This window comes from Anser cygnoides, chromosome 1 (assembly GCF_040182565.1).
Source record: "Anser cygnoides isolate HZ-2024a breed goose chromosome 1, Taihu_goose_T2T_genome, whole genome shotgun sequence".
Taxonomy (NCBI): domain Eukaryota; kingdom Metazoa; phylum Chordata; class Aves; order Anseriformes; family Anatidae; genus Anser; species Anser cygnoides.
Genome location: NC_089873.1, coordinates 7,225,980 through 7,253,979, shown reverse-complemented (window position 1 = coordinate 7,253,979; position 28,000 = coordinate 7,225,980). Strand labels below are relative to the sequence as shown.

Below are 28,000 nucleotides of genomic sequence, written 5' to 3'. Positions count from 1 at the left end.
ACGCCGCAGCTTCTCACTTAGAAACCTTGCCACGGGAAGGTTGTAGGCATTAAAAACAAAAAAAAAAAAACCACTTCTGCTGACGTTTAAGCAACAGAAAGGGGAGATTACAAGCGCTGAATCCGGCAAGCTCGAAAGTAGCAGAACCAAACCTGCCGCCTGCATCGCCAGGCCCATCGCTCGGATTTACCTTCGGCCACAGAAATTTGAGCTGCTCCAGCCCCGGCCGCACCTGTAAAGGTGAAGGCCGCCCGCTGCGTGCTCCTGGTACAGGAGCAGCCGGCTTTGATGTGACAGCGCCGTCAGGCAGCCCCCCGGGGCATGCACAGAGGGCTCTTTATCTTTTTTTTTTTTTTTTCCTGTTTTTTTCCACTTCCGAAGGTGTGCGGTGCAGACCGTTTTCATGGCGCTGGACCAAACCGCTCCAGATCGGGGGATTTCTGCAGAACTGCACGCCAGACAGCAACAAAGCCTTTAAAAGAGGAAAAAAGACATTCAATCATCTTTGTTTATTTATTTGTTAAGTCCTAGAACACCGTTACTTAACCGTAGGAAAATGCTACATGGATAATTTCACCATGCAATCTCACTGATGCGTGCAACGTCAGGCAGGAGGCTGCCATTCGCATCCCTGCCGCGCACCGTCCCCCGTTTCAGCACCTTGTCCCCCTTGCGCCATGCCCCATTTTCCCTCTCCTCGCCCCAAAACCCAGCCATTCCCAAACAGAACGTGGGGCGTGGGGTGGTGTCACCGGACCTCTCCACCTTGGTGTGAATTTTGGTATATTCAGGTTTTCTTTTGCTCATGCTGCCACCTGGAATCTCAGTATTATTATTATTTTTTCCCTGCTCTGTTAAAGAAATAGCTGTCCGACCCTTGTGAGAAAAAGGGGAATGTGATTTACTTCCTCCGTCCCCTACAGAGAAATCGGAAGAGAAAAAATCCTGTAAGTCAGGGCTTAAAAAATCTGCAGCGTTCCTTGTTTTATCTTGGTTTTCTGTATGTTTCGTGTCTTATTTATTTGCTTATTGTTTTTTCCTTTAAAAGAGATGGAGTGATAGAGGCAATGGGGAAAAGCTCAAGGAACTTTAGGTTGGAGCACCCGATTACGGCCCCTCAAGGCACTGAGGGGTGACTTCTCAGACCGAAATCATCCGCCACGGGGCACACAAACGACACGTGGAAGCAGTGCCCGGCACTTCAGCTCGGATGGGTGGCTGTCGGAAAAGATCCTGAGATCCTCTGGTGGCCTCCACCCCGCTCTGTGGCCTCCAGGGAGGAAGGCAGGGAGGAAGAGGAGCCCAGCCTCCAGCTCAGGACCCGGGGCATCGCCAGCTGCCCAGCGCCTGGAGCTGGAGAACTTGTGTGTGTGGAGCTTGGCATCACCAAATTAAGGTCGGAGAAGACCTCCGAGATCGTCTGGAAGGAGAAATCGGTGATGTTACTCAAGTATTGGTGGCCTCCAAAAGGTGCTCGGTGCCTCCACTCTTCTGGTCCTCAGCTCTGCAGTCCAGGGGCGCTGCGTTTGCTTGGAGATAAAAAAAAAAGAGTAATTAAAAGCCAGGCGAGAAAAGCAGCGTTTTAATTTCCTCCTCCGTTTAATTTGAAGCCGGACTTTTTCAAAGAGAGTTGCACAAAAGGCCACCTGCGAATTAAACCATCTTTGAATTAACGGACAATTACTTAATTAGGTGCTTACCTGCAAATTGCAAGAAACAAGCTATTTTTTTTTCAAAAAAAAAATATTCTGCAGTGTAACTGCGGGCCCTACGCTACCTGTATCTCCCTTACCTCAGCAGAAAACTCGCCTGGCATGTGAAGCAAGAGAAATCTTTGGGGGGAAATCATGCAAGAGATCCAAATTTTGAGGGAAAATCACGCCAGAGAGGCAAGTTTTGAGGGAAAATCATGCCAGAGAGCCCAACTTTGAGGGAAAATCGTGCAAAAGAGGCAAATTTTGAGGGAAAATCATGAAGATGCGGCAATTTTTGAGGGAAAATCATGCTAGAGAGACAAATTTTGATGGAAAATCATGAAAAAGAGCCAAATTTTGAGGGAGAATCGTGCTAGAGAGCCAAATTTTGAGGAAAAATCATGAAAGAGAGCTAAATTTTGGGGAGAAATCATGCTAGAGAGCTTAATTTTTAGGGAAAATCATGCAAGAGAGCCCAATTTTGCGGGAAAATCATGCTAGAGAGCCAAATTTTGACGGAAAATCATGAAAAAGAGCCAAATTTTGAGGGAGAATTATTCCAGGGAGCCAAATTTTGAGGGAAAAACCATGAAAAAGAGGCAGATTTTGAAGGAAAATCATACAAGAGAGGCAAATTTTGACGGGAAATCATGAAAAAGAGGCATTTTTTGAGGGAAAATCATGCAAGAGAGGCAAATTTTGATGGAAAATCATGAAAGAGAGGCATTTTTTGAGGGAAAATCATGCAGGAGAACCCAATTTTGAGGGAAAGTCATGCAAGAGAGCTCAATTTTGAGGGAAAATCCTTCGAAAGATCCAAATTTTGAGGGAAAGTCATGCAAGAGAGCCCAATTTTGAGGGAAAATCACTGGAATTCCGCATTTCACTGATCGAGAAAAGGGCTCTTGGGGGGCGAGGGGACCCCTTCGAGGCGCAGCAGCGCTGCACACGGGGGCGCGCAGGCCGTGCCCGCCGCACCGCGGTGCTCTGCTTGCGAACAGCCGCGGGCCGCATCGCCGCGCGGCCGCCGTTGCCACCCGGCCCCGGGGCGCGGTTGCACCGCGGGGCGCGCGCGCGCGCGCGGGAACGCGGGAACGGGGTGCGCGCGCGGTGCGGTGAGGGGCGGGGGGGGGGGGGGGGGGGGGGGAGCGCGCGGCGCGCGCGCCGCGTGGGCGGGGCGACGGGGCGGGGAGGGGAGGGAGGGGAGGGAGGTGTGGGGGGGAATTTAACCCCTTCGCTGCCGGCGGGCGGCGGAGCGCGGCGGCGGTTTCTTTTCTGTTCAGGCGGCGCCGAGGGAGCCCCGCCGCGCCCGGTGCATTGTGGGACTGGGCCGGGAGCCCCGTTCGCGGGAGGAGGCGGAGGGCGAGGAGGCGAAGCCGGTGAGAGGGAGACCTGAGGAGGGAAGGGGGAAGGAGGGGGGGGGGGGGAGTTTAAAGGGGAATTCGCCTCACGCTGAAATCGAGGCGGGGGGGGGGGGTGGGGGTGGTGGTGCGGGGGGGGGGACGCGCGGGGCGCTGCGCTCCGGCTCCGGGCCCCGCCGGCCTCCTTCCCCCCCCCCCCCCTCACAGGCAAGGCCTCGGGGAGGAAGGGCAGGGAGAAGGGCGGCTGTGGGGAGGAGGAGGAGGAGGTTGGGGGGGGGGGGGGGGGGGGAGTGAGGAGGGCGAGCGCCGCGCCGCTTTAAAAATAAATAAATAAAATAAAAAGGAAAACCCGCCCCGCGCCGCCGGCCGCCGCCGCCGCCGCGCCGGCAGCGAAAGGGTTAAACCGTCGGTTTCTCCCCCCCCCCCCCCCCCGCCGACATTTTGTTTCCTGAAGGGGGGGGGGGGGGGGGTTGGCGGAGCGCGCCCGATGGCGGCGGCCGTGAGGGAGGCGGGAGCGCGCCTGAGGCGCTGAGGGGAAATGGGGGGGGGGGGGGGCGGCTTACCTGCACCGCTCCTCCGCTTCTTCCTCATCTTCCTCCTCCTCACCTTCATCATCATCTTCCTCATCGTCCTCCTCCTCCTCCTCCTCCCTCACACGCGGCTCCGTGCCCGCTCTGTGGTGGCGGAGGGGGGCGCCCCCCCCCCCTGCCGGGAGGCTGCTGCTCTTCCTCCTCATCCTCATCTTCCTCCTCCTCCTCCTTCTCCTCATCTTCCTCAGCCTCCTCCTCTTCCTCCCCTCAGAGGCCGAAAGCACCAGCCAGCCGCTAAAGGTGTCCCAGAGCCGCCGTTTGTAGACCCCCCCCCCAGCCCTCAGCTCTTTAGCGAGGCAAGGGTGAAACTTGATTATTATTATTTATTATTTTATTATTATTTTTTACTATTTATCATGTCTTAAAGCAAGGAGCTTTACAGGAGGGTCAGGAGGTGCTCGCTGCCGCCAGGACTTGCTGCCACGGCAGGCTGCGGGGCGCTGCTGCGCGCTCTGCTCAAACCTTCATTAAATTAAATATTAAAAAAAAAAAAAAAAAGCGACTGTCTTCTCTCCGTGGGTGTTTTCCATTAAATAAAGGCGTCCCGGTTCCTTTCGGTGTTCCTTCTCGAAGCGGGGAGCTTGGCTGGCCGCGTCTTGTAGAAAGTCGCTGTGGCCTCGAGCCTTTCCCTTCGCTGTGTAGGTAGGCAGGGGGTGCTAGGAACAGTGCAATTATTGCTTAGACGAAGGAAAAAGTTCCCCTTTTGGGGCGAGCTGCTGCTCGTACGCTTCTGGAATTAATTTGGACCAAGTGCTAAAACAAAAAAAACACCCTCCTCGAAAAGCTTTTGTCTCCCCTTCCCGTTGACAGGTTCCTTCCCAGCCAGTATCTTTTCTCCCTTTCTTTTCTTGTTTTTTTTTTTTTTTTTGGATGGCGAGTGCTTTAGTGGCTCACGTTGGAAGGCGACAGCTCCGGACCGGGTTCATTGCTCATCCAAGACACGTTCGTGTAGCTAGAGGTTGGATCACTGCCCGCGCCTGGGCTTTGGGAGATTTGTTTTAAATAAGCGACACGCCTCCCCGAGAAGGAGAGAAAGCGCCGGACAGGGGAGCCGGGCTCCCTATCACAACTTCCCAGGGAGCTTACAGCTCCAATTATAACAAAATATATCCAGCAAATTAGCAGACTGAAAGGTTCGTGCAACTGACATAACCGCTAACAAGTGGCGGACAGGGCGGATCGGTTGCACAGCTTATGGGTTTACTTCTTCCTTATATGTTGTGCTGTTCAACTTACTCGACACCAGCCATTTACCGTCTTTTTCTTTCTTTCTAACTTTCCAGCTTAACCTCCTGTCAGGTTTTGTCATGCTGCACTCTGTTTGTCATTTTCTCGTGAGGCAGGACCCTTGCTTTCTAAGAAACCGCCGCGTACGGGTCATTTTTAGTAACTCCTGAAAGCTTTTTTTCTCCGAGGAAGACAAACTGCATTGTATCCCGGCCGTTCCTGTTTAGAAGGCAGTGTTTGAGTTAGGCCCCTTATTAGTTTTGGAGTGTGCTGTATGTGAGTCAGAGTGGAAAAACGTTCTAAAATTAGACGTGCATTGTTAAGAATTTTATTAAATGAGTTACATCAGTGTCTTTTTACGTTGCCACTCTAACGGCCGATTCTCTGGGTACTCTCGGTCTAGTTGCCTGACTAAAAAAGGGGCTCGAGAGGCAAGAAACTTTTAGGCATTTTTAGGCCCGTGAACACACAGAAAGGTAAACCGGCGTGTTTGTGGGTAAACTGCTCTGATTAAAGGCAGCCTCTTTGTTCTTCTGTTACCTGTGCGAACGCAACACCGGCGTTGTGTTTTCCCCCAGGGACAGCAGGTGTATTCTGCAGTTTCAGCTTCTTACATCAGACCCGAAGCTGAGCCATTATACGAAAAAGTGTCCCGCTCGTGAGATTCGTATGTTAACGGATCCAAGCGCGATCCTGCGCGGCGCTGAGTACAACCAGATGTCTCTGCTGAGCGCCTCGCAGGATCAGGGCCCGGGCTTCCTTTTGGAAATTGACCTCGGCGCTCTGGGAACTGTTACATTTCTTTCATTACTTCTGGGTTAAATGAGGTTGGTAAGCGTGTTAGATTCTTTATTTTTAATGAGAAACACAGCGTAACCGGAGGAGAGATTTATTCTCTGATGCTTCTGAACGGCGGAAGGTAGGAAGAGGAGCGGGGACAGGTGGGCTACACGGGGCGCTTTTCTCTTTTTAGCTTTGTGCAGAGCCTGGCGTCTCGTAGCTGCTAGGATTTTCTAATCTTGCCCATTTTTCCAGTCAGACCGCTCGGCAGAGAAACCCTGATACCGTTGCTCTGGGGTGGGAAAGGCCAGCGGTGCGTGCGAGGGAACCATGTCTGTTCGGGAGTCGTTTAACCCAGAGAGTTACGAGCTGGACAAGAGCTTCCGACTGACCCGCTTCACCGAACTGAAAGGTACAGGCTGCAAAGTGCCTCAGGATGTGTTACAGAAACTGCTCGAATCTCTCCAAGAAAACCATTTTCAGGAAGATGAACAGTTCCTGGGGGCAGTGATGCCCAGGCTGGGTAAGTAGTTGCTCCCCTAGACACGCGTGGTCCTTCTGCTCTGTCCGTGTGGCGACTCCAGCTCGTCTGCTGTTTGTTTAACCCCTTTGGAGATGTTGTGTGGTGCGTAATGCATGCGTATCACTCAGAAGCTGGAAGAATTAATCTGGCTGGCATCTGGGATGCGAGAATAATTATTTAAGGTCCTGCAGTGCGCTCAGCTGTGAAGATAAAATGGTCAGGAATGGCCTTAATTAGCAATAGCCACGTGCGTAGGAATTGCAGTCTCCCCCTTCACCCTCTTCCCCGTAGATGCTTTGCAAACTGAAGGAGTATCAGTTAATTTCTGGAATGTTAAATTAATGCTCTGGCTTTTAAAATCTATGCAATGAATAGTCCCTTAGCGGACTTAGAGGTGAAGTTCCCCTCTCCCTCCCTTTCCCCTCATTCCCGGGGCAGAGAAAGTGAGTGAGGGAAAACTTTCTCACTGCAGCAGAGGCTGGGAGTGGATTGTTTCACAGCTGTCATTTTTTTTCCCCTTTCGGTCCTTTCGTTGTACCCCACTCTAACCTTTTTGCTCACCTGTCGAAGCTGCCTGGGAAAGGCTCTTTCCAAGACCTCTGTGTTTCTTGCCAGCTTCACTTTCTCTTTGATGTTTGCACAATGATGCAAGCCATAAGGGAAAACAACCTGCGCAAGCCACCTTCGTGGGGAACAGGGCGAACGTAGGTGTTTTGATACCAGCTCCTGTACCTAACATTGATATAGTTATATGAATATAGATACGTATTTAATGACACTTTTAATTCTGTTTGCCTGTTTACTCAGCCCTGCGTATTCAAGCTCTGCTTTGCGGTGCAGTATGGATTTTTCCCTCAGCTTAGGAATATCAATGTAGTATTTATCCTGAAATTATCAATTTGGCGTCTGATAGCCTTACTAAAAATTATTTTAACGTGGCTAATTATCTGTTAGCAGACTAACAGGTTGCAACCCGTTATTCCAGCGGAGGTTGAATTCAGTGAGAGATTAGTAAGGAGCCCGTGTTCTGGCTTAGACAATAGCAATCTTATTGTGTGTGGAGCTGGGGTGGCACGATAATTTCGTATTCCCTAACGAGGGACACTTTGAGCTTCTTTTGTACCCAAATTGCTATTTACGTGTCGTTGTTTTTTTTCTTAATTAAATGCGCTATTCACAGCAACGTTTCAATTTGGCAAATTTCTAAAATCAGTAACAATTTGGTTTAGATCTAATTTTCTAGCTATTTTTTTCCTCTTATAAACTTAGAGGCTCTAAACTGTAGCGGGAACTGCTAATAGGTCTTTCTTCTCCAGCTGTACGATGAGGTAAAAAGCAGACTAACGCTGTCAGTACGTAGGCGCGTTGTGATGTAGCAGGAAACGTGTTAGTGGTAGGAGGTGGAGAAAGCAGATCTCTTTTATAGAGATGCTTTTACGGTGAGTATCCCTTTAACGAATTTGTCTTCAGGTAAATTAGGTATTAATTACCTCTGACGCCTTGTGCTTAGAAGGGCTAGCCTGGAAGCTTTACAGGCTGTGCGTATGCACAGAGCCTCTGAGATGCAGTCAGAAGGGAAATTCCCGCTAACGGGCTGAGGGAAGGGCTCAGCTTCCCTCAGCATGAGTTTTACACGTGGTGGTACCCAGAGCAATGTCGGAAACTACAAGCTTGGTACTGATTCTCTGAGCTGTTCCATGTTTTCGGATTCTGATTGGGTTTCTCTTCATTAATCAGCCTCCTTTGTTTGTGTTTTTGTTTGTGTGGAACATGAACGTGGCCTCAGAAAGGCCCTGGTGCCCGGCTCTGTAGCAGCCCTTTGGCTGCAATGTCAGAAACCTCCCAAGCGGAGTCAGCCCTGCAACGTTATGACACGGAGGGGTGAGCTGAGGGCAAAATAGCTTCTGTATCTCCTCTGTAACTGCTCGCCTGCGCTTCTCCGGAGATGTTAAGTGTCGGACATAGCGGCTTGGTAGCTTCTGCAGAGGATGAGCAACCCTAAATGACTGCTTATTAGTATCCCTTCTCTTCTGAGGCAAGATCTTGTGCTTCTGCAGCTGTGCAGCTGCCTGTGTGGCTGCTGCCTGGCAGGTCTTCAGCTCCGTGCCCTCAGCGGGGGCTCGGATGGCAGCAGCTCGCTCGGTTCCTGCACAGGGCGCTGCCAAATGCTGCCTTGATAGCTCTTGGTAGGTAGTACGTTTCGTTAACACCCGGGGGAAGTTACTGCCTGCCTTCTGCTCCCCGCAGACCGGTTGTTTGAAGGGTCTCTCCTCGCGAGGTGCACATAGAAAAGCCAGGCAGCTCGCTGTCAGCCCAGGGAGGAGGTAAGCTACCTGCCGCTGCCACCAGGCAGGAGCTTATCGACTCGGGGGGGGACACGCGGGGCAGCTGCCGTGGCTCGATTTGCCACCCGCTGCTTTTTTGTGAAGGCTCTCGCATCCCGGCGAGCGCCTGGAGGTTTCTACCATTGCTTATTCTGTTTGAAATCTCCCCCGTCAGGGAAGGCTCCGCTTGGTGTGGTATTGTGGTTTTCTCAAAGGAGTTTCCCTGCCTGGCAGATCGCCTTGCCGCCTTTCGGTCTCTCAGAAGTAAGACGAGGTGAACGCAGAAGCTCCAAGTGGCTGAATCATCCTTCACCGAGGGCCGAGGCTGTGACTTAGGGTGGTTTTTTTTCCTCCCTCCAGAAGTGAGGAAATGCCCTTTATGTGAAGCTGTGCCCTTTGAAAACTGTCATTATGCTTCTGTCGAGATGGGAGTAACAGGAAAACCTATTAGCTTTTGACAACGTCAGTTTACGTAGTTCCTTTTAACTTTAAATGCACGTAAATACAAGCACAGATGTTAAAAGCAGCGTGCTTTTATCGTACTGCAACAAACCGTGGCAAGTTTCCTTCTCACTTTCAGCCATTTACATCTCTGCTCTGTTCCAGTCAGGAGTTTTCATTCTTTTCTCAGTTTTCCTCGTCTTTTTACTACGTGCTTTCTCCAGGGAAGGGATTTGCCGCCTCTGTTCGGGCAGCATCGAGAGCTGTATTTCACAGGCGCGTTTTGTAAGGTCTCTCGTTTGGAGCAGCAGACAGCTGAGGACAGAGTTGCCTCACTGATGGATTTCTCTCTTTGCAGGAATTGGGATGGACACTTGCGTTATTCCATTAAGGCACGGAGGTTTGTCGTTGGTTCAGACAACGGATTATATTTATCCTATTGTGGATGACCCTTATATGATGGTAAGTTGGCTGAACGGAATTGTTAGATATATATTACCGATCTGATCTGTGCTTCTTGCTTATCTGACGGCAGTTTGGACCATTTCTTCTAGACGTGCAGTGTTAATTGCTTGATGAACTGCGCTCAGAGCCTTTCCTACGTGGCAGCGAGAAGGGAAAGGCCTTGTTTCATCCCGCAGTCCTTTCCGTGTCAGCCAGGAATGCTGCAGCACTGTGGCTGGAGGTGAAAGCTGGGCGATCTGCCACCTTGAATTCAAATTTCCCTCCACCTGTTCCGTGAGATTTGGCTTGAAAAGCCTTAAAAGGGGAAAAAAGAGCTGTCTACGGAGCAGCAGACAGAAACCTCTACTTACGAGGAGCACTACACTGTAGTTGGCCTTTTTATTTTCCTTGGGGTTCTGAAATGACCGGGTAACTTGTTACTGCTGGAAAAGCCTCAAGTGTCCGGAGGTGGTAACAGCGTCTGGCAACGTCAGGGCGCTTTGTGAACGTCACGTTTCCCATCCAGCTATCCAGTCGCAGAAGGACAAGTTGAAACGGCTTGTCAGAAGTCACGTGCTCTTTGTCTTTGGTTCTTTCTGCGTTCACCTTTCGTTTAGTTCATTGCAACAGACCCCTCCGTGGTGTTGTGTGATGGCGATCAGTATTGGCTTGAACAGAAGGCGGTGGGGAAACAAATGCATGTTTAAAAAAAAGGTCTCAGTGAAGCTGTAAGGATCTCCACAGCAAGCTTACTTTAAACGACAGTTAAGAAATGCTAGACTTCGAGTTTCCTGCGATTTCAGTGTGGCTCCTTCGCGTTAAAGCAGGCTTTTGCTGCTGTTTATGTGATTGCTTCTTGTTTTGGTATTTGTTCTGTGAGACCTGTTGGGTAGGTTTGGGACGCGTGGTTTGCAATTGGGAGAGTTTTTTCAGCACGCTTGACCAGGTGTTGCCTGTGCATATAAGCAAGCAGAGCTCCTTGGATTTCCGCTCCAGCAGAGCGCTGCTCCTGCTGACTGAGCAGCCAAGATCTCTGACTGGTTTCTAGAGTTTAAAGTTGCTGAGCTCTCCTGAGAAATTTGGTTCAAAGTTTCAAGCTGGGAACTGCCAGGGACCAGAGGAGAAAAAAAAAAAATCTGTCTTGTCGGAGAGTAGTTTTCAACGTCACCAGCTGAGAAACTTTCTTTTCTCACCTTGTATCCAAAACTTGTAAGGGATGGCATAAGGAGGCGGCGGTGGTGGTGGGGATTGTTTTGTTTGGGGATCCAAAGGGACCGAGATGCCGCAGCGGCGAGAGATGAGTCTGCGTGCAGATGAGCTTTAGGCCTGTGTGGTAGGAGAGGAATGTAAATTTGGCCGTCGTCCGCCTTCTGTGGTTGCGTCTCAGTTAAAGCCTCTGCTCCGATCCCCACGCACCAGCAGCTGTAACTTTGGCGTTTCCGAGCTATCAGGTTCCTCACTCTCATTCTTACCAACGTCCGTGTCAGCGTGATGGCTTGCCACCTCCGATCCGTTTGCAGGTGGGTGTTTCTTCTGGAAAGCTGGCTGAGGACAGGGGTTATGTGATAAGCCTTGCTGGCTGACCCTCTGCTCGGACCTCTCTCACCTGGGGACTGGAGTACCCGGGGGGAACAGGGGTTGCCGTTTCCTTTTGCGGACCAACATCAGCTGCAGGAGAGGCAAATACAGCCTGCTAGGGCTTTTGTGGACAGTGTCTCGGAGTCTCTTCCTCTCTCTGTTCACGCTACCTACCCGCAGCTCCTTATCTCATCTCTCTTCCTAGCTGGGGGCAGGGAGAGGAAGGAGGGAGAGCCGAAGGTGCAAATGGGCTCCAAGCTGGGAGCAGCGACAGAAGGGATTAGAAGGCTGAGGGAGGTAAAAATGCGTTTGGACCCAGCGGAATTTCTGAGTTTTGCTTTGGAAAACGGACAGTGACAAAGTTTTTAAACTTCGTAACCGAAATACTTTGTTTTAAAACAAGCAGAAAAACGAACAAACAAAAAATCCCCCTTCGTTCTCCCTGTGCCCCTTCTTTTCAGCTCTGTTCTTGAAAACACCTGATCCACGTTTGCTGAAGCATCCCAGGAGGTGTGCCTGTAAAGTTTACGTCCAGCGTAGGACTTCTTGCTTTAGATGGTTCGAGGTTGGAAAGGTTACAAGTAATTGAAAATGGGTTTCCGGTTAAGTACCAAGCCACCGGTGGTAGGACTTGTACTGGCCACCCCTCTGGGATGGTGTGGAGGTGCCTTTTTGAGCGCAGGAGCAGGAAATTGGCTGCTTAAAGGGTGGGCTCCGTTCCCCTCTCTCTTACCAAGGACCTGTTCTGAAAGAGTTCTGCTTTTGCCCTCATAAATACCTCTTAGTATTGTGAGTAGATTGCTGTGTTCCAGCGATCCGTGTGGTTAGGAGACGTGTGGGACAGAGCTCGGCTGACCTGCCCGTGAATCCTGTCCTGTTTATCAGTGTTTGCAAGCCACGTATCGTTCCCTCTGCTACTTCTGACTTGAGGCTTGCCCTCCCCGGGTTTGTTTCCAGAAAGGTTTTGCCAACTGGCAAAAGCAGTGTTAGGCTGACCTCTGACTGCTAGAATACAGAGCTGTTGTCAGTGTGGTTTTAAAAACTTATCTGTCATGCCTAAGAGGGCATAAACCAGCAGTTTGCTTGGTAAATACTGAAGATAGTGGAGAACAGTTTGATAGTCCCCTTCCAGAAAAGGAAAACGATGGGCTTTAGTGTTCTTAAGCATCCAGGAGTTTAACAGTGACTATCTATCAAACCACGCGATCCACAGCTCATTCTCCTCTTAGTAGTGTAATTTAAAACATATTCTGCTTTCCAAATGCACAAGGGATTCCCCTGATGCCACTGGAAGCTCTTTAATTTATGAAAAACTGGATCATGCTTAATTGTGGTTTGGAGGTTTTATTTCGGGTCATCAGAAAGTGAAGCAACTGCCCGAAAATACTCGTTCTTGAATAACAAACGCAAAACCCTGGATGTGTGACTAAACTGTAAGGTTTTGGGGATGGCAGAAATGTAGACGTGTTTAAATGTTCTCTCCCCCACCCGTCTTCCAGCTAAAGCATATTTCTGTGTTCCAAGTCATGTTGAATAGGCATGTTTTTACTGCAGTGGCATTGCCTCTGAATTTGATGAAAAACATAGATTTAAGATCATCAACCCAGATGCTGATTGCAGTTTTGCAGCTGTAAACCTAAATCTTTTAATAATGTGTGTGGTGTCTTCCAGATTAACACACCAGAATGTTATTTTAGAAAGTATTTTAAAATTATTTTGCCCTCCCTTGGGACACACCACGTGTCAGAAGGTTCCGCATCTTCCTCAGGAAGCTTGATGTCTCGTCTCTACTGGGTTCATAACCCAGACCCACCTGACTTGCTGGCTAATTGAGATCCATTCATTTAGCAAAATGAGAGTAGTTAAGCTCACGAGACCCCGGTGAACCCTTCTCAGTCCTTTCAGCTTCACGACTCCTCAGTCTTCTGTCAAATACCCCTCTGCGTCTCTTGGAGAGGGTTTTATCGGTGATGTTTGTATGCACAAAAGTTCCTAAAAGCGTACGCGCTGTAGGAAAACTCCTGTTGCTTGAACAGTGACGGAGCAGGCACGCGTCCCACGCCACACAGGTGGCGTGGATCAGGCAGGCACCTTGCCTCAGCAGCCGTGCGTGCTTCCAAGCCGTGATGAGGCCAGCATCTGGGAGACCTGAGCTCTTCAATCCCCAGCATGTGCTCTCTTCTGCAGGCGGCTTCTTACTGAAATCCTAGCACAAGAGCCACCCGGGCGTGCCTGTGTGCTGCTAGCACAGCTGTGTCCCCTGGAAAGGAGAGTACTGTCCCGAAAACTTGAGAGTAAACGTGGCCTCTGGGGTGGTGCAGAGGAGCTTTCTCATCCAGGTCCCTGTCTCCTATATACTCCAGTTCAGAAGAGACTACAGCTTTAGATTTTGGGATCAGCTTCCTAGCAGGTGTAAATTGACACACCGTAGTCTTCATCATCAGTGTACAGAATTCTGTGCTGGACTAGAGGTAATAGGAGCATATCAGTCTAAGTGAGCTGAGCTCGTTATCAAAGCTGGATTTTTCTCTAGTGTAATGTCAGCCTCTAAAATAAGAGCCTAAACTCATGAGATCCCTGTGGAGCTACTGAGAGCAAGGCAGCTGGGGTGAATTCTCTCCTTACCTGTCAAAGGGGCAGGTATCTGCATTTCTAGATGGACGCGTTGTATGGAATGGATCACACCACATTTTGGGCTGGGTTTCTGAGTGCAGGAGCCTTTGGAATAATCACAGAATCACAGAATAAGCAGCTCTGAGCCCAAACTCACGCCAGATGTCTCGTTTGTGGCAGGTGTTTGTCTGAACGTACGCAAACAGCCCAGCAGATTTTTTTTTTTCTTTCTTTTTCAGGGACGGATAGCGTGTGCCAATGTCTTAAGTGACCTTTATGCCATGGGGGTCACGGAATGCGACAACATGTTGATGCTCCTTGGAATCAGCAATAAAATGACAGATAGGGTAAGATGCGGGGTAACTGCTTTTGAAGTAAGGACCCAAACAGCTCTACGTGCTTAGAATGTAATTTTTCTGTTGTATTTTCTACTCTAAGTTTGAAACCTTTTAAACAAGAGGTGGTTTTAGTGAGAGCCTCAGTTCATAGTGCGCGTCTTGCCTCATAAACTTTCTGAGGTTACTTGATAAAAACTGACTTTTCTGTGGCATTGTAATCTGCTGCTGCTTTGTGATACCCACAGAAATGGATACGTCTGGTTTGCTTATGCAAGCTTCGCAGCATCGTGTTGAAGCAGAAGAAACTGAAATAGATTGCTTTTATTTTTATTTCTTTGTGGTGGAAGTGACCAGCATGTATGTACGTTTGCTCTAGCCAAAAAAAAAAAAAAAGGACTGTTTATTCTTAGAAGGAAGTTAAGTTGAAATTTTACAAGTTAGGGGAGGCTAAATGCATCTCGATTTAACGTTGCCCGATTGCACTGTACTGCTGGCTGTACCTCATTTACAACAGCAGGACACTTGCTCTGAGTTTTCAAAGCTCTCTGAATTCTCCAGTTTTATACGACCTTTTGGAGAATGTTTCTTCAGCATCCTTCGGGGAGCTGCTCTATGGCATAACATGCAATTTTCAGGAAGCTGCCTTCTTCCTGAGGCTGTTTTTTTCTTCATGAATTATTTGCTGTGAGGGGATTTGACCTGAGTGATTAAAGCCCCGGACTGGTCTTGAAATGGCTCGTACTGCTGTGTACGGAACTCTGACTTCTGTTTTGATCTCTAGGAAAGAGACAAAGTGATGCCTCTAATTATCCAGGGTTTCAAAGATGCAGCAGAAGAGGCAGGAACATCTGTTACTGGTGGCCAAACAGTGTTAAATCCCTGGATTGTTTTAGGAGGAGTGGCCACGACAGTCTGTCAGCCTAATGAATTTATAATGTAAGTTAAATCACTGAACAATCAAAGGCATTGGTCTGAAGGGATACAGTAAAAATCCTTTAAATACTGTGTTGTGATCTGTCTCCTGATGAATAAAGCAGTGCCTTCTCCTGCTTGTATTTGTCCGTAGCACTCAACAGATCCCACATCTTTTGTACTTTATTTGCTTTTTTAAATGGGATGTCCTTTTACTTTTCCCCCAGTATCTTTTGATCTTGTTCTCTCTTCTGAGAGTTAAGCTTCTAACCTTTGAAGGTATTGACGACTGCTTTGGGACATAAATTTCTGTCCCAGTTTAAGATGCATGTATAAATATCTCCCAATTAACCTATCAATTGCTGTAGAGAACGGGAGAATTGCTGTGTTTACATCAGTCTGGCTGTTTAACAGTAGCCAGTCTTGAATATCCTACTATGGCATGCTGCAGTATACAAAGGAATTTGGGATCCTAGTGATGCTAGGCTTATGTCCTCAGTGACCTAGCCCACTTTTTCCCCTCTCCTATCTTATGTCTCTGGTAAATTGAAAGAAGAGATGTAAATTAGTGTGACTGTAAGCATTGTTCTACTCCAAGAAAGGAGGATTAGCACTTCTAAATAAGTTTGCTGCTTTTTTGCTCAATAATGCCCCTTGGCAACAAATCCCAAAGGGTAATTCTGCAATTAGTCTTTTTTTTATCTGCACAATAAGATACATGGGTCTGTGAAAATATAATTATCAGCACTTATTCCTAATAATGTGTGAATCGCACTCTGTAATTAATATATGAATTCTTTGTTTTCAGGCCAGACAATGCAGTGCCAGGAGATGTGCTTGTATTAACTAAACCCTTGGGAACACAAGTGGCCGTAGCTGTCCACCAGTGGCTAGATATTGTGAGTACACCACAGAAAAAGAAGTAGGGAAGAGGGACGTGGGGTAAAGGTGACCTTCCCTATTCGCTCAACATCTCAAAAGGAAAAACTTCAGTAGTGTGAGAAGTATTTTGAGTCCTCAGCTGGGACTGATCCTCCTCTCTCCCCTCCTTCCTCCTTGGTGCGTCAGCCTTATCTGCTTACATGCAAAGCTCTTTGGAATCGAGGCAGTTTACTAGTTTGCGTTTAGTGAACCTATCTTAATTGGGTCTAATTCTTAGCTCTCAGGCATTGCTGTAACAAACAAAATTGTTGACTAACAGACGAGCACCCTGGGTAAAATTATGCCCTATTCCATGTGCCAAAGTAGTTGGCAGAAGCTTATTGATGTCAATTAGGCCAAGATTGCTGTCTGTGTTCATGGGCTTGCTGCTCGTGTACACGGAATTCTCTCTCTATGTTTCACCCTGTGCGTTCAGTAAGAATATTTCCAGCAGCATTATGTATGTAGACATATTTCCATCTGTTACTTCGGGCAAAAATGGAACTACTGAACTGAAAAGTGACTACAAAATAGGCATCTGCTTATGTTGTCTGGCTCCCAGTCCGTGTCTTCAGAACTAGAACTGCTCAGTTTACATTTTAAAAAGATGCATCTTTTTCTACTTTTGGGACTACCGAGCCAATAGGCAGGCAGAGGAGTGAGCTGAAATCTACTTAGTCTTGACTGTCTCGCCCACTGCGGTGTCAGATGAATCCTAATTCCAAAGCAAAAGTGGGAGGGAAGCAGCTTAAACCGTCATTGGAGTCTGAAGCGTGAGCAATTAGGGAAATGTTTCTCCTCCTTTGTAGAGTATGGCCTAGCCATTTTGAATCCTCTGTTTTCCAATCAGATAAAAGGATCAAGGCCTCAGATGATCCTGATATGAAAATCAAATGAAAGAAGACATGCATTTTATAGCATGTTTTCTGGCCATAATCTTACTCCTTAACATATCTGTTATTATACTGACAAATAGACTCGCAAATTAAGGATATTCTGCATTTCCACATATTTCAAGTACTTCTAATTTCGCTGACTGTCAACCAGAAACACTTTCTGGTCTGAAAAATGGGGACAGCGAGGAAATCAATTCTCATATTGCATGTAAACAGCATATATCTTTGTGGTAGGAAAAATTCTGAGTAGCTGCGCTGCCTTGTCTTCAGCTTTGTCTTGTGAAAGAGGAGGGAAAATAAAGCTGGAATTACCCATCACAAGTCCACCTGTAAATCAAACTTCAGAAAGGAATTTGACTTTGTATTGAAAAGTGTGTGGAAGAAGGTACGTAGTACAGCAAGTTTATACCCAGGCGAGAAAGGAAAAACAGAGTGTAGAGGTAGGTGGCTACAAAACAAGCTTTAAAAATAAACAAACAAACCAAAACAAAAAAAATCAAAACAAACAGAGGTATTTAAACACAGAGCAGTAGTGAATAGTTAAAGGAACTAACTGAAGGGCAACCCATAGCAATAACCACATGAGAGCTGCCTTTACGGCAGGAAGATCCAAATGGAGGCCCAAATTTTCCTCCTTGCTTGGTTCCTGGCAGCATGGTTGCAGCTAAGCCCCAGCTATGTTGCTGGCAGCAGCTTCTTTAGGGTGTAAAGGGAAGAGGCTGTAGGGAGAGGGGCTCCATGGGGGCTCCAGGGGACCAGGTCAGGGAAGGAAGGGGTTGCTCCGATGTACATCTCCAGGAAGGGTTTTCTAGTCCCTGCTGTGAGAGACCTCTGAATGGGAAAGGTCTATCTAAGCTTGCTTTAAAAGTTCTTTGGGGATTTTTGTGAACTTTTCTGTTTCCTGCCCGCTAAGCCCACTGTACCTGTATCTGATTGTTATAGCGGGAGGAATTTGTGTCTAATTTACAGCCTATCTGTGTTTGAGCCTCAGCCTTTAGTTCTTCTTTCACCTCATTCCTCATTTCCACTCTTAGCATCTGACCTTTTCCCATCTCATGATCAGCCTCAAAAAGGTATTTTCAAAACTATCACAAAATGACTGATCAGGTTTTTCAGTCATACCCAAAGCCAGATCAATCTTCATTCTGTCGTAGGTGTTAATAATCTCATTTATTTTTCCCCTGCGCTCTCACTAACCTAAATAAAAATGCTTGTCTTGCTTGCTTGGTCAGACCAAGTTCAACCTCATTTCAGAAGGTCTGATCTTATTCCTATACTTTTTTAGTCTTTAAAAAAGGACTTTTTTTAGTTGACCAGCCTCTTTCCCTTTCTTACACCTTTTCTGGATTTTTTCTTACAACCTTTCTGGATTCTTTCTTACACCCCTGGAAGTCAGTGCTCACTTCTTAAGGATAAGAGCCTCTTTGACAAGATCCTTCCCTAGTGCAGCATCTTACAGCAATTCTTAGCAGTTTTTGCAACTTTGGTTAAGTAAAAATTTTTAATGTATTTATGCTGTAGAATAGCAGTGTAGGCTTTGTGGCTCCAAAATAATCTTATTTTTATTTACTTCAGTTTGCTGTAGTTCTACTTTATTTGCAAAAAGAACAAACCCGTTTGTAGTGTTGATCTAAACAGTTAAATGGTTGCTTTGTTTCCTTCTGGATCTGGAATTACTTCAGTTTCGAACACAATAATTGCTCTTTATAAGGTACTGTTTCCTAAATTGTTCTGACAGCCTTTGGGGATGAAAAGCGTTGCTTAGCGTGTGATGGAGGCATGAATCCACACAAGAGACTGGGGAATGGGTGGAAGGATGTGCTGATGTTAAACTGCAAAGGAAGCTTATGAAAAACTGTCTTAATCCTACTTCACTAGAGTGAAGTGTACCTTCTTGAGAGCTGGACTTCTGGGTAGCAGTGGCCTTTCTTGATCAGAGCATCCAGGTGTGAAATGAAGAACTTTCTCTTTAAAAACAAAGAAGCCAGAGATTAAAAATCTCAACATCCAGCAGCAGAGTTCCTGTCATTTGGTTGCAGAGTTCAAGCCAGAAAGTTGCCTTGAAGGACTAATTTGCCTAGGGTAGGTCGTTCCACTCCACTACACCGCAGGTGAAAGCAATATTAGAGGTGCTTAGGTGCTCAACAGACCTTTAAATGAACTTTACCTGGGTGCAAGCAGGGTAAAGCACATACAGTAGGCTTCAGAACCTCTTGAGTGAAACACTCAGGCTGTTGTTCCTCTTAAACTCAGTTTAAAAAATAATAAAAAAATCACAAGTGCCTTTTGAATGAAGGATTTTAAGTGATAGCGATGTGCTTTAAAAGATGTAGATGAAAACCTAAGAAAATCCTCTTTCTTTCATCCATTAGCCAGAAAAGTGGAATAAAATCAAACTAGTGGTAACGCAGGAAGATGTAGAGCTAGCATACCAGGAAGCAATGATGAATATGGCACGGCTGAACCGAACAGGTAAAGGAAATGCATGTGTTGGGGGAGGTGGGCGAGATTGTGGGGTTTTTGGTCATTCCTCCCCAATTCTGTACTTAATTTCATTTCACTGCTGTGGGGAAGTGTGACATAGCTTCTTTATCCCTTCCTTCTTCCCCGTCTTTCTGCTGTTCAGTGTTTGTGAAGCAAGCAAATTAAAATCAAACGCCCTCTTTTAATTATACAGCAAAAACACAAATGCTGCTGGAGATGATTATGACTCATATGAGCGCTGCAAGTAACATCTGAGTGAGTTAGAGGATGTTTTAAAGGGAAATCTATGGGATTTGTTCCTTTTTATTTTTTGTGCCTAGAGAACTCAGGAGGGCCTGACTGCAATAAGGCTTAAAAAAAAAAAAAGGGAAATGGAATAAAAAAGGAAAACCTCTTAACTTTTTTGTGCTTCAATTTAATTTTTTAATTTTATGCTGTCGTATTACGTGTTTCCCAAAGTGTGGAATATGTAACACGTGTATTTCTTCCTTTTTTTTTTCTTTAAATATTGGTGGTGGGGTTGTTTTGCTTTTACCATAGAAATTTTAAGTTGGGATTTCCCTTTGCTGGAAGTATCTTTAGAGGAGCTGAGAATTGAATTAGACGTTTCCTTCTCAGTTGAAGGAACAGGAATAGTTAAATAGCTCTTCTCCCATTTATTCAGATTTCATTTGGTATTTGTTACATCATCCCACTGCTTTTTCATTCTTTCACAAAGTCTTCCAGGAAAAATAAATGACCAGGATTGTCTTATGGAAAAGAACTCAGTCCTGCTCACGTACTGGGAAGCCCCAGAGAAGGGCAAAACCTTCTTGGCTTTGTTTTTCTGCCCTCGTTTTTGTCAGGCACTTCTAACAACACTTAAATATTCCTACCTGGAGCTATTGTGCTGCATGCAGAGGTGCCTTTCTGATACCCAGGGCTCTGTAAGTTGCAAATGCCCAAGAATTTCATGAATGCATAGGTGGGGAGGCTGGGGCTTCAGGCTGGCTGCGCCTGTCCATCCACCAGCTTCACTCCCTTCCCCCACGACCTGTAGGCTTTGCTCTTAAGCTCTTAAATTAAGTGTCCAGCTTAAGCTAAGTGCCCAGAACTTAAGTTCCACTGTGATCTTTTCTCAAACACTTTTTTTTTTTAATTTAAACAGTAAGCAGAACTGATTTGAATTAAAGGTATGCAACTTCATTCAAACTGTGCACAGCATCATTGAAACGTTACTTTCCCAGGTACTTCTTTTCCTGATTTGTTTGTTTTTTTCTCCCTCCTTTGAAGCTGCTGGACTCATGCACACTTTCAACGCACACGCAGCTACAGACATCACGGGGTTTGGAATCCTGGGACACGCACAGAACCTTGCCAAGCAGCAGCGAAATGAGGTGTCCTTCGTTATTCATAACCTTCCTGTTCTCGCTAAGATGGCTGCTGTCAGTAAGGCTTGCGGAAACATGTTTGGCCTTATGCATGGGACTTGTCCAGAGACTTCAGGTAAGCAACAGTTGTATCACTCTTTTCCTTCCCTGTGTCTCTACGTCGGAGTTAAATAACATTTCAAATGTATAAATGCTGTACTTTGCGCTCAGAATCACCGTTGATTTGGGTTATGTCCAAGTTAAGGAGCATTAGCCGTACAACTCTTCACAATTAAGTTGTTCAGCCTAATTTCCAAACCACCATCCTGTTCTGAACGTCTCCTTATGAAACGCTATCATAGAAACCATCGCCGTGCCTGGTGTCTGGAACCTTTTGCAGTTAAGAGTCGGTGATGGTTCTGAGTTCTTTTGAAATGCATTTTTCTCGTAGCTATTAGCTCCAGAACAAGGAATCCCAGCACAGCTGGCACAGCGCTCTCAGAAAGGTAGAACCACCTGCAGTAGGTTGCCAATTAAATGAGTGGAGTTTGGCTTCTCATTCGGAAGGAGTGTGAAGTTGGGTGCTGAATGGGCCAGGCTGAGGGAAGCCTTCTCTGTCCACAGCATACAGACATCGAGAATACAGATTTTCTGTCCTAAGTTTATAAAACCTGACTTCAGGGGCTATGAGCAGCCGCAAGAAAAGAATTTGGTCTCTGACCCCCTCAGTTCTTGAGTTCCCTAGTTAATACAGCTGCCCCTTGCAGTGACAGTGAATACAGACATACTGAAAATCAGGCTATGAGCATCAAGTTAATTTCAGATGAACATTTAAACGCTCATCAGGTGATTTTAAAACTTCTGATGCTCTATTTGAACTCTGTCTTATTCAGTGTAGGCTGCTTTGCCTACCAGAATAATCACCGTCGTCTGCTGGCAGTCTCTGTACTTCGTTTTCCCTTTGAACCGTCTGTCCTGTTCCATTTTGTTTTTCTTCTTCAATCTCGCTGTTCTTTCTCTTTGGGAAATGGAGAAGATATAGCAACGAATCTGTCTTTTTTCTTATCTCTTTTCCCCACCCTCTTCCTGCTCTCCAAAAGTATTATCCAAGTTCTCTGCAGCTCACAACAGAGGGGGCCCCTTGAAGCAAAACAGTCTTAAGGCTCTGGAAAGAAGCATCACAGTGAGAGCCATAAACTTTTCCCCCAGCGAATACACAACTTGCCACGATCTGCTGAATTGTTCCTCAGCCATCTGTGTTTATAACAGATGCTCTGTCCTACAGAGAGCGTGTGGCTCAGATGCTGTGTAACAGGATATGGGACATGAACCCTTTCAGGAGTTCAAATCCAGCTTCAGTCAGCCGAGGCCAGAAATAGCTGTGGCTGTTTGGTGAGCTGTAAATACGGCTGGTAGCACCGGGCAGGTTCTTTCTAGCTAGGAGTCCGCGTAACCAGAGTGCAAGTGGCACTGCTGCGTGTGCTGCTTGCACGGGGCGTTTGTTACCAGTTGCAGAGAGGCTGAAAAATAGCTTGGACACAGATCTGGAGCTGCAAGATGGCTCTTTCAGGTGAGTGGCTGTGACGCAGGCTTCGTGCAGCTGGCATGGGAATGGTCTAGCTGTAAACTGGGTGCTGGGGTCTTCAGAGCTGCCCCTTCTGCACCCCAGGGACAGTGCTGTCCTTTCACTGAAGGAATGTAAAAACAAACAGAGAGTATGGAAAGGGAGAACAGTCAACTTCTGAATCCCTTTTGGGAACGAGAGTAAGAGGTGTTTGAAACTCAGAATTGCCTTACCTTTCAGCAGAAACAGGTGATGATTGGAAAAACCAGCAATATCTGGTTAGTTGTGAACTTTGGGTGCCTCAAAACACCTATATTTGATTTCATCGTAGCATTAAAACGGGGTTTTGTTACAGGGTCATGTCTGCCAAATATTAGAGAGATCCATAGCCAGGTGGATGTAATAGCTACATGGTATGAAAGCTAAAGGGTCTGAAAGCTGTAAAGCTGCACGTGTGGGCTTTATGCTTAGTGCTTGCTAGTCTGGCACGTTGCAGCAGCGTGTGTCAGCTTGGTGAGCTGCAAACGGACCCACGCTGCTTGTCCACTTCACGTCCCAGGGTTGATTTATTTGTAGGCAAGCATGTGCCCTGTGGCACCTGTAGCACCTGTATGACCAGCTGTGAGGATGCCTTTTAGGGCTGCTCATGGCTGTTCATACCGTAATCTATATATACGCTCTTTCTCTGGTATCTTAAGTTTCCAGAAATGCTCTGTCTGTGGCTTCTTCATTTGTGAACAGATGTTTTTCCGCGGAGTGGGCAGGCAACGTGAAATTTACTGGAAAACAATGTGAATTGATTTTAAGAATGTTGTTGTTTTTTTTCCCAGCGCACATTTGCTAGGCACCTGTTGACAAAAGTCAGTGTTGGAAAGGTCTCGTGTGTCATGTGTTCCATCCTCCAGGCACTGCTGCTTGTGGTGTTTTCTGAAAATTCCAGGTTTATGAGAGTTTGGGCTCCCTTCTAGGCAACTCCTTGGGAATGGTTAAAGTTGCAGTTGCAGAAAACTTAATCCTGCTTATTAGACTGGCTGCTTGTAGAAATAAGTTACAGAATTATTCTGGGGGGGATACTCTAGGATACTTGAGCACGTGTATATTTTTGCCAGCCCTCTTGTAATAACTTTTGAAGCTGTTGACTGGTGTCAGGCTGCTTTGTTAGTGTAGTAGAAGTGTCTCAACGATACAGTGTTTCTGTGCATTTTGTGAAAATAGACGGATAGAAAAGAAGGGCTGTTGCCTCACTGAGAGGTAAGGCTTAGGATTTCAGCCTATTGTTAGTCGTGAGAGAAAGCTGTTAACGGGAGCCAGGAGATTTGTTCAGGAGTTTTCAGTGGCCAGTTCCCTGCTTGCAGTGCGACAGTTAAAGGCAGCGATGTTCAAAACCTCTTACCAAAAAAAAAAAAAAAAAACACCCTTACGCTTTTAGAAAGGTAAGCCGGAACAGATAGCAAGCGTCTGCATTCTTTTCCACCCCCAAAGAAGCACACAACGAACTCTCAAACTGCCAGAGCCATTTGTCCGTTCCGTCTGCAGCCTGTTTGCTTTGTCTTTAGTGGTGGTGGCTGCAGACCTCGGAAACCTGGTGCTCCTTGAAATGCTGCTGTGTGCACTTCTGCTTCGTTTTCCCTAGGCACGTTGCAGCAGCTTAAGCTCCTGGTGGCTGTGACATTGCACAGGTGAGGATTTCCTGCAGTCGTCTGCGGGACAAAAACCACTCTGAGCAGCTGGGGATACTGGTAATAGAGTGGAAAACCCTGGGATTTGCCCAAAGGTTTAAAGAGACTGATCAATCTACCACAAATATATTTAGGATTTCCATAGACAGGAGTCCTACCGCTGACCAACAGTGCCCCGTAGCCTTTATTAAAGGTTATTGATCAAACTGGGGGATGCAGCCAGCAGGTGGAAGTATGTTTTAGCTGGGATTTGGTACATTTTCCAGATCTTGCCAAAGAGTTTTAACCAGGTGAGCATACAAGTGATAACAAAATTGCAGGAAGAGTGTATGGGGAAGAGATTATGAACAAAGATTATTCTCATGTTCTTTCTTGGTTCTCTTTCTCCCTGTACTTCCACTTCTCCCTTCTGGCTGGTCAGCACCCTCTGTGCACTGCTGCGTATAATTCTCTTCCCTGACTCGCCTGCACTGTGACATGGGTTGCACTTCAGTTTGATTTAGGGCCTTCCACAGGAACGGCACGTCGTTCCGTTGCAGTTGACTTGTCTGCTACGTATGGAGCAGCTTAAACGTTTTCACGTTTCTGGTTTTTGTTGGTTTGTGCTTTTGATGGAGGTACCTGGATGTTATGCTCTGAAATCTCTGTGAGAGAGGTAGGCGTTTTTCTGGATGGCGCGCTCATTTGCTCCATATAGAACCCCAAAAATAACTTTCATGCTTCCACATATCCTTATAAATTATTATAAAATACATATAATTATAAATTATCCTTAAAAGAGGCTGTCTGTTGGAACGTAGCACTGTATAGGCATGAGCTATGCAAGTTGTGTGGAGCACACGACGCTTTGAGGTTTAACTAGGCATCTGTAGATGAATTTGCAGCTCCGCGTTGTAGTGCTTCACAGATTTGCAGTACAGCATAAATGTAAAAAAACAAAACAAAAAGGTAAGCAATTCAGGAAACCTGTAACTTTTAGTAATAGAGGGCAGCACCAAAATATTTAGTGACTCCATCTGTGCCCCCTGGAAATTTGTACCCTGGCTGACAACAAAACTCATTCTAATATTTGCAAAATCCCCTTTTCAGTGCTTTGGGATTCTTCAAATGCAGGAGTTCTTACTAACCAAATGGCAACCTCGCTAGCTACTTAGGGTGCTGCCCCTGAAAAGCATTCATTAGTAAATATTTTCCTGTTGTCTCTGTAAGAAAAGATCTTACTGGAAAGGCCAAACAAGGTCAGAAAACTTCCCATCTAACAAAGGGGGTCAAAGGGACTGACTGTTGCGGAGCGCTGGGTCAAGCCTGGGTTTAATTTTCTGCCTTTTGTGTTCTGTTGTAACCATCCCTGTTCTGATGAAGGATTTCATCACAGGCAGTGGGGTTACTTGCAGAATCAGCTGCTCCCAATCCGTGGTTATAGGTATCTGAATATGACCTTTATCCAAAATGTTCCTGTGTACGCTTCTTGCGGAGGCACTTTGCAGTCCTCTGTTGGAAGTTTACAATGCTGGCGTTGTTTTCCTATGTCATTTGTTGGCATCAGCACGACGTCCTTTTGCCAGCATCTTTTTTGTGTCTTTGGCTTCATTTACGTACGCACTGAACACTGAACTTTTTCTGTAAAACCAGAGCTCGCAGACTTCCACCGTGTCTTCACTTGGAGTCCTGCAGTTTGACAGAATCCACCGAAGTCACCGAGTCTGTGTCTAAACAGGAATTTGGCACGTTCAGGTTGAAACGCTTTGCAATCAGGCATTTAACGCTCTGCTTTTTTTCTTCCTTTTTCAGGAGGCCTCCTCATCTGTTTACCACGGGAACAAGCAGCACGGTTCTGTGCTGAGATCAAGTCTCCAAAATACGGCGAGGGCCACCAAGCATGGATTATTGGCATTGTAGAGAAGGGCAACCGCACGGCCAGAATTATAGACAAACCACGAATCATTGAAGTTGCACCACAGGTGGCCACTCAGAACGTGAACCCAACGCCGGGTGCCACCTCTTAATATAGATGAAATAGCTGTTTGTTTTTAAATAGATCTATTCCTTTATCATCCTACAATTTAAAAAGAACTGTAAAAAAAAAAAAAAAAAGAAAACTTGTGTCTGCACATCTGGTGGCCTTAGGTCAGTTTATGAGTGGATACAATTAATGAAATAAAATCCATTGCCTTTTTTTCCTGTTACATTAACTGAAGATGCACCTAATCTTGAGGCAGCTTCTGAGTTGAGAATTATATTGTTATCCAATACTGTTGATTCATTTTGAATCTTTAGACACTTATCTCTTGCCGCATAGGCTCTTTTTAAAGGTGCTTTCACGTAGCACAGACATTACCAGTAGTAGTGTCGAATAGCAGTTTGTGTCCTTTCATTATATGTATATTTATCATAAGTCTAATTTTGATGCCTTGAGTGATATTCCAGAGAGGCAATAAATTTGATAAGCGACACAGTGGGTATGCCCAGTAGTAAGATGGTTGCATGATTACATTCAATCTTTGATTTTTATTTTTATTTTTTATTTTTTTGTAAGGTTTAGTCTTACCAAGAGCATCTACGACCCTGGACATTGCTTGGTAGTGCACTCTGTTTAAACGAGCAAGTGCTGACTTTGCATGGAAAGCACTTCAGAGTCGAAGGAGTCATTTTTAATTTCATTATTTGTAGCCCTGACAATATTTACTGTATTATCAATGATTTTCTTTATTGATAGTAAGGAAAAATAATCTTTTTTTTTTTGCAATGTGATTGGATGTGCTATAGTGCAACAAAGGTTTTGCAGACCAAAAGGAGGTTACTGTATAATATTCATTTACAATTCACTATATAAATAACTACACAAATAATTTTTAAATATAATCAAACTAAAATAAACCTCTGTTCTGTGGATGGTAGTGTTTAATACATTTTATATTTTGTATAGTGATTACAGGCCTTTTTTGTTTCTTTAAAATCAGCAGCTGTTTAGTATAATTCTTAGTATTATTTTGTTCTTTGCTCAGATACATTTTTGTGCACGCTTTTGTGATCTGTGTTTAAAATCTACATTGCCAACATTGCAGCTTGAACTTAAGCTTGTTATTCAAAATAAATATTTAATTTTTTTTATTGCTCTTGTATAAACGCATGAACTTTTTTGATTCCTACCTGAATTACAAACTGGAAAGAGGAGAGATCCTCCTTTATCTTTTGTTTTAACACAAGTGTAATTATATTGATTGTTGCTGTTACTCCTTTGGTCAGCTCTGCAAGCTGTGATGTCCCATGGTAATCTAGAATATCTCCTCCTGTGTGCCAGAATTTAGGGGCAAGCAGGTTATCTCCGAGCATATTGTCCACTTCATTGCGTTTATTTTACTTGCCAGCGCGAAGTATGCGATGGATGTGAATTGTTTCCTCTGTATCCTCTGCAAGTCTCCTGGCTGTGCCTGCTCTAACCCAGACGAGGGTTTGTGAGCAGCCCTGTGCGTGGAACGAAAGCCGAAACCCATCTTTTTCCTCCGAGGGTGTGTAAAGCTGCACGTTCGCTGCTAACTCTGCTCTGCCAGCCCCCAGGAGCCAAGCCACACCGTGCGATTCTTCTGCGGAACGGAACCGAGCACGTTTCTCTGAACCAGCTCTTTTTAAAAGCTTCCCACATTGTGGAATTAGCTCCTTGATGCTCAGGCCAGGACGAAGAGAATCTTTGATAGTCAATACCACTACCAGCAAGAATAACAAGGGCTTCTGTCTGTGAAAAATGACTCGCTAGAGACAAACCTGTCGTGTGCAACATGCAAGGCTTAAATTTCCAGTCTTGCTCCTAGTGAAATCTGGGGCAAAACTTGGCTCATCTTTTTCCACTCGGTAGCGTTCTCAACAGACACCTATGAAAAGCTAGAGTTTTCTTCATTTTTTTTTTTCTTTTGTACCAAAACAACGAGGACATGGCCATCCTGTTCCTGGAAACTAAGTCCGAGTTGTGTGTTCACAACACAACCTCAAAGCAGTAACTGAATTTTTGACTTTGTTGGGGGTGGGGGGAACAGGACAAAACGTTTTAGGGTTTTCACAGCCGTTCTGAACACCAAAATAAAGCATCGAAAGCTAGCTGTCTATGCAAAAAGTCCTGAATTAAGTTTTTTTTTTTTTTTTTCCCCTTACCGTTTTGTGAAATGCATTCTGTGTTCTGATACAAAACCGTGTGGCTGGGCTTCTGTTCTTTATGGTCAAGGAAAAGACTGTCACTGCATAAATAACTTCATTAGATTAAAAAAAAAAAAAAACTAGATGAAATGTG

The 28,000-nt window shown here is 45.9% G+C and overlaps 1 protein-coding gene and 1 long non-coding RNA gene across 4 annotated transcripts; one reads left to right on the top strand and one right to left on the bottom strand.

Moving 5' to 3' along the window:
• Positions 1-499: 499 nt before the first annotated feature.
• On the bottom strand, positions 500-5,043 carry LOC125182632 (uncharacterized). The gene is made up of 2 exons (XR_010825625.1): positions 3,619-5,043; positions 500-1,529 (listed from the first exon to the last, which is right to left on the bottom strand). It is a non-coding gene; the product is annotated as an uncharacterized lncRNA (long non-coding RNA).
• SEPHS1 (selenophosphate synthetase 1) lies at positions 2,932-28,000 on the top strand. Of its 3 annotated transcripts, none has more exons than XM_066979055.1 (9): positions 2,932-3,073; positions 5,912-6,175; positions 9,299-9,402; positions 13,815-13,922; positions 14,695-14,849; positions 15,634-15,724; positions 19,015-19,114; positions 20,399-20,611; positions 25,510-28,000. In XM_066979055.1, the coding sequence occupies exons 2-9, from the start codon at positions 5,983-5,985 to the stop codon at positions 25,722-25,724; spliced, it is 1,179 nt and encodes a 392-aa protein (XP_066835156.1). In that variant the 5' UTR covers positions 2,932-3,073; positions 5,912-5,982; the 3' UTR covers positions 25,725-28,000. The 3 variants fall into 3 exon arrangements, with proteins under 3 accessions (XP_066835156.1, XP_066835094.1, XP_066835199.1); XM_066978993.1 differs by having other exon boundaries at positions 5,908-6,175; XM_066979098.1 differs by lacking the exon at positions 5,912-6,175 and having other exon boundaries at positions 3,054-3,073.

Bases quoted from the DNA above. Each gene is read 5' to 3' on its own strand.
- SEPHS1 (XM_066979055.1), top strand. From the start codon at position 5,983: ATGTCTGTTCGGGAGTCGTTTAACCCAGAGAGTTACGAGCTGGACAAG. The intron at 6,176-9,298 runs GTAAGTAGTTGC...CTCTCTTTGCAG, and splicing joins GGCAGTGATGCCCAGGCTGG to GAATTGGGATGGACACTTGC. The intron at 20,612-25,509 runs GTAAGCAACAGT...TTCCTTTTTCAG, and splicing joins GACTTGTCCAGAGACTTCAG to GAGGCCTCCTCATCTGTTTA.